This window comes from Chiloscyllium plagiosum, chromosome 5 (genome assembly GCF_004010195.1).
Source record: "Chiloscyllium plagiosum isolate BGI_BamShark_2017 chromosome 5, ASM401019v2, whole genome shotgun sequence".
NCBI lineage: Eukaryota > Metazoa > Chordata > Chondrichthyes > Orectolobiformes > Hemiscylliidae > Chiloscyllium > Chiloscyllium plagiosum.
Window position 1 is genome coordinate 30,004,259 of NC_057714.1, and position 6,337 is coordinate 30,010,595.

Below are 6,337 nucleotides of genomic sequence, written 5' to 3' on the forward strand. Positions count from 1 at the left end.
ACCAAACTGCATTAATAGCGTGGGATAGTATGAAAATGCCGAACAGTTCCTGCTTCCTAGCACCACAGAGAAGCTTTGTCAAACACAGACGTCAATGATATATCCCTTTCAGAGCTGCAGATGTGTCCTGGAAACAGTGACCTTGGGTCGGCTCTTGTTTTTAAATCCATTTATGACCTATTTGTGCAAAATGCTTTTTCCACTTACTGAGCAGCAACCTTTATGAACTTTTTAACAAGTTGCACCCGTTTGGATAGCTGACTACAGAGGAGGATTTCAGTAGCGACCCACAGTTGAACCTCATTGCACCGCTGCAACAGAAAGTCAAGGTTGGCAGTAGTGTTCCCTCGGTGGAACGTGTAATAGATCAGTTCCTGCTGCAAAGGGAACACAAGGAAAGAAAATCAGTGAATATCCTGATACATGTACTGAGAAAGAAAATCTTTTATCGAATGGAAGAGGTCCACTGAACCAAGAAATGTCAGCATATTCATTCTCCTTTAACCAAAATGTTGGACTTCTTTATGCGTTAAAGCAAATTGCCCCAAATCACATTATAAAACATAATTTGATGCTCATTTAGGCAGCAATCATGGCTCACTGCGTAACACATTCACTTCTGGCACAGGAGGGTATAGACCATGTCTTGCTGTAGACTGCTGAGCACAAAATCTAAGCTAACAATTGATGACAGTATAGTGAATGCTGAACAGTTGGCAGTGCTGTCTTTTGAATGGGATATCTAAACAATACTTCCACTCTTTCAGGTGTTCTTTGTTCCAATGTCTTGGCCAATATTTTGATTCCTTGAAGATTTTCTGGTTATTATCTAATTTTTTGTGGACTCCCACTGCATACAAACTGGCTGCCATTTTGATATATTGCAATGTTAATTACAATCCAAATGTACTGGGATGTTGTGAGGCAGCATATGGTCACCAGTACTTTTTTGTTTATCGACTTTATAGAGTGTACATGGTTCAATGTGACTGTAAGTGGAGTTTTCATTGGCTTGATTTGTAGAAAAGCCTCAAGACCAAATCTAGAGATGTCTCTTGTATAGTTATTACATGAGCAACTTTTTTTTGGCTTTATATTAAATAACATTCTCTTTACATAAATGATGTTCTTAAATAATTAGGTCTAATGTCCTAATGGTTCAATAAGATCTGGATTATGTTTGACTACAGAATTAGTGCAACCTGGTTAAAGCCCTCTGAAATAACCTAGTAAGCCATTCAGTTCAAAAGAAACAAATGCTAGCCTTGACAGCACTGCCCATACCCTGTATACCAATAAAGAAATGCTACAATAATGAAATAGGGCAGAATCCCAGAGCCTGGATTGCTTGACCCTCCTCACCATGGGGAAGGATAAAAATAGTTGCAGGAAATGGCAACAGTGATATCCCAGAGACATTCATAAGTTGAGGAATGAGAGATGCAACATAGGTCCCCCGTTCCTCCTTAAACTGAGCCACTGGCGTAAAGGTTAGGAAAGCTGTGATCATGACAACCACTAGAATATAGTTGCCACCCACTCATTCTGAGTATAAGTCCCTGACCAATAGAAGGCACATTTTGGTGATGTTGGGCCTGGATATCCTTAAATTTGTGCCTCCACCATCTTTCAGTCCGTTGAATAAAGCGACAGTGAGCCTCTAGAAGTCTCATCAATCCCCTCCACCTCTTGGTCATTCACTTGCTCCTTCTCCCTCTGAAAGCTGTGCAGCAGCCAATGGAGGTATTTATTCTTGCTGAGCTTGCAGAAGTTGTAATTACAGTCTTTTTCTATATTGCCTACAGAATAGCACTAAGACCACATGACCTCCAGCAATGGTGTTGTCCATGTGAGATCCATGAACACATCATTTGTGAGTCATGTTACAAAAATAAAGCAATTTTCATGAACAGGTTCCATCACAAAGCCTCATGTCATGCTTTCACAAAGTATAGGAGAGAAGCTTCCAGAGTTCATTGTCATGCCTCCATAGGGATCTCGGAGGTATGTGGCGTTCTCCAATTGTACATTGTACACCAAAGTTTTCATACAACATTGTGAGTAGAGATTCTGCTAGTAAGCCACAGTGATAGCCCCTTCCAATACTTGCTATGGATGTGACTGTGAAATAGGAAGTTAAGGTTTTTTTAATGACTTTGTTTTCATTATAGTTGTTTAGCTGATAATGACCAGGAGGTAATTAGTGCACACAATATGATTGATGAACTTGATTGCCGATGATCATAGTTTCTTAACCTGTTCTTAAGCTGCATTTTTAGGCACCAATGTGCCAATAAAGTTCAAATTAAAACGATAGATGAAAGGCACTTCTAAACCAATGGGCGCTTGAAAACTGCAATTACCCCAGGACGAAATCCAATTCAAGGGTTTATCAGTTCCTAAAGAAAAAAAACAGTAACTTACTTTGCATGTGGTGTCTGCCATTTGCATTGATATTGTGCAACTGACTCTTAATTTGATATTGCAAGGTTCCGAATTTGTTTCAGAATGAGTAAATTGCAAGCTTCACCAGTGATACTCAAATTTCCTTCATTCTTCATGTGCCTTTTTGCCATGCTGTTGCTTTGGCCCCTTTGGCTGTCAATGTATCCCCACTTCTGTTGTCTCCCTTTACATAACCATCAAGGTCCTCACTTGAACTACAGAACCCAGACATCGGAAATTCCTATGCCCATTTTAGCCCAACACCTTCCCCATGTAGATGCCAGAGTTACAGTGACCTGTTTGAACACCCCTACCCTGAGCTCCCAGTTCCCTCCCACTCGCTTTGAGGCATCACTCGATACCTACAATCATCCCTTATCATTGCCGCAATTTTTTTTAGTGGCCCAGTATAACGAAGTCCATCCTTGAATTCCAGTTGCCTTTTTGCTCCAGGACTACATGGAATATCCCTTATAAGGATACTCACCATTAATGGGCCATCCCCAGGACTGACTTGGCAAGACAGCTGGGAATAAGCACTGCCCACTCTCTAACCCACCTGTAACAACCAGAATGTTTGCACGCATCCTCCAGGATTGACACAGATCCCTGGGCCCCGGTAGAAACAAGCAGATGCCTGACCATGACCAAACCCCTGGACTGATGGAACACATTTTGCCAAAATTAGGTAGAAATGAAACTTCAGAATTTCTAGCATGGAAGCTTTGCCAGCAGCCAACTATTTTTCAAAAAGGGTGTAATGAAAGAAATGTTCAGCAATTTACCTGAATGTTGAGCCAGGAGAAATACTCAGGTCATTGTTAGTTCTCATTTGCCTCCTTTCAACCCTGTCCTAGCCAACTCTGCACCTCCCCACAACTGCAGAATGCCCTGTTGGGTGTGACAACTGCAGTCAGCATTTTGGTTACCTCACGATGACACAGGAGGATCAGTAGCACACCTTTATCTCTTCCATTTAATCAGTTAAGTGTTGTGCTGCTTGATCCACATCCAAAATTGGGCTCTAATAATTTTCTAGGCCGCTAGACTTTTAATTCCTTCAGCAGAAACTCAGCCCACTTCTATCATTTAATAATTAATTCACATTTAGTTGTAGATATCCTCAAAGAATGCCAAAGATCTAGTTTATTTTTAAAATGGAATCTATTTGCTGATACAGAGCAAAATGAGCTCATATGCCAACATGGAGAGACTATTGGTCAATTATGGACTCGTGGGTGGGATTCCTTGAACAATTTTGATTGCGTCGTGACATCAGGAGGAAGGACAGAGAAAAGACTAGTTTACATTCCCACAGTTTACAAGAGGAAACTGAAAAATGAGTCAGCTCAGATAAATCAACTTAATGTCTGTAAGGAAGTTACCGAGCAGATGAGATTGCACACTCACTGTCTCAGACAAGGAATGTACTACGGAATGGGGGAAGCCATTTAAAAAGCAGCAGTGGAAGTAATTATCTTCTGTTCCCTTTGAATTATTTCTCTTTGGCACAAGTGAATCATCTGGAGTTCAGACATTAAACATGGATTTAAACCAAGTCAAAGCTATGGAGTTAATTCTTTTTACTATAATCACAATGACTGCATCTTTATTTAAAAAACCAAAAAATGAGTGGAATTTTCCCAGCTCCTGAGTGGCATGGCCAATGGCTAGAAATGTGGGAAAATAAGGCGAGTTTGAAATAATCTGAATCTCAATATAGAGAAAAAAATTCTGATTTCTCCAGATGGGCCAAGTAGTGGCAGATGAACTTTAATTTTGATAAATGTGAGGTGTTGTATTTTGGTAAACCAAGTCTGGGCAGGCCTTACATAGTCAGTGGTAGGGCCCTGGGGAGTATGAACAGAGATCTTGGGGTGTGAGTTCACAGTTTCTTGAAAGTGGAATCACAGGTAGGTGGTGAAGATGACCTTTTGTACGCTTGCCTTCATTGGTCAGAGGATTGAGTATAGGATTTGGGATGTCATTTTGCGGCTGTACAGGACAGTGATGAGGCCACATAGAATACTGCACACAATTCTGGTCACCTTGCTGTAGGTTAAACTTGAGGGTGCAGAAAAGATTTACAAGGATGTTGCCAGGACTGGAGGTATGTTATGAGGTATGACTAGATACTTGATGATATTCACAGTCAAATGAATGGGCTGTATGGGAACATGGGGAGCCTGAAAGCTGATGGGGTTGACAGGCACGTAACACAAAATGGAACATGAAGAATGGTGGGCTGACTGCCAAATGGAGCATGTAACTCATTCACAAGAGCACAAAATGAACAGCGTGCCACCTGCAACCAAACCTCATCTCCACAATACATGGCTACTGGTACATTCACAATGGAAGAGCAAATGTAGTTTTTTGGTTTGTGGGAGTCAGGGCAGGCATGGGGATGGACATGTTTGTGATATGAGACCCATCAGGGGACAATTACATTAATCACGCTATAGGTTCACACATTTGTAACAAATTTGCATTTCATTTGCAGCGCATGCATTAACCAATAATGCACAATACCAATCCTGGCCTCCAGTAATCATGACCATTTCATTGCTTATAGTAATTTAATCCTTAACTGTCGTATGTGGCCAGAAAACATAGGAGGCAGTAATTACATCTCCACCAGAGATGTGTGTACTCATGAATGATCACAGTGATATATGCAAGGTAGCAGGCAATGTGCAAAATGAATGGAGGCCTCGTCCTATTACAATGCAGGCACATTATCTTTGGCCTCAGTGATCTCTTCATTAAAGTGCAAGGTTATGCTCTCATGAACGTAATGGTTGAAGGATCCCTGATAGCGTTGGCTTTTTTGGATACATGCCAGAGATCACCAATACAACTGTCATCATCTTCGGGATATAGAAAGACGTTCTTAACTCTGATATGATGGCCATGTAACCAGGTTCTACAGATAAAATGACAATCAAACACAAGAAGATTGATAACTTTGTACATATGAACCAAAGTGAAAGACTCTGTGCAATTATTCACCTGCCCTATGTGCTCCTTAACCCTCCCACAATGTCTACAGCTAGGGTGAAGGGACCCTGCTCTGTGCTGGGGAGGATTTGGGTGGATAATCTTGGGGGGTCAGAAATCCTACCCAACTACAGCCTCCCCACCAGCTGCCTGGTGATACCAAACTGCCTCCCTGAGATTGGGGTCTGTCATGCACCTCTTGCCTTTTTATTGTGCAGATCTGCGAGCATTCCCGGCAGTCACTGAGCATTCCATTGGACCTAGGTTTCCATGACATCTGCCACCCTATCCATGGAGACAATCAACTACATACACCCTGAAGCCAGCACATTATTGAGAACGTTAGTTGATTCGGACAACTATCAATGCAGTTTACTCTGACAAACTGGCCTGGTGTTCCTATGCCTGTCTGTGTACTCTGGCCAAAACCATTCTGCTTGGGTCTGAGCAGGCGCCTGGTTTTCAGCTGTGCTCTGAGCTCCAGTTACTGGCACATTTAGAGTCATAGAGATGTACAGCATGGAAACAGACCCTTCGGTCCAACCCGTCCATGCCGACCAGATATCCCAACCCAATCTAGTCCCACCTGTCAGCACCCGGCCCATATCCCTCCAAATCCTTCCTGTTCATATATCCATCCAATTGTACCAGCCTCCACCACTTCCTCTGGCAGCTCATTCCATACATGTACCACCCTCTGCGTGAAAAAGTTGCCCTCTTTTATATCTTTCCCCTCTCATCCTAAACCTATGCCCTCTAGTTCTGGACTCCCCCATCCCAGGGACAAGACCTTGTCTATTTATCCTATCCATGCCCCTCATAATTTTATAAACCTCTATAACGTCACCCTTCAGCCTCCGATGCTCCAGGGAAAACAGCTCCAGCCTATTCA

General features: G+C 42.2%; 1 protein-coding gene across 6 annotated transcripts in view; it reads right to left on the reverse strand.

Moving 5' to 3' along the window:
* The window catches only part of LOC122549783 (rap guanine nucleotide exchange factor 5-like), a 177,879-nt gene that overhangs the window by 20,435 nt on the left and 151,107 nt on the right, over positions 1-6,337 (reverse strand). For all 6 annotated transcript variants that reach the window (XM_043689810.1, XM_043689809.1, XM_043689811.1 and 3 more), the window contains one exon: positions 208-377. In XM_043689810.1, the coding sequence (XP_043545745.1) occupies positions 208-377 (170 nt within the window). The remainder of the gene's footprint in view (positions 1-207; positions 378-6,337) is intronic.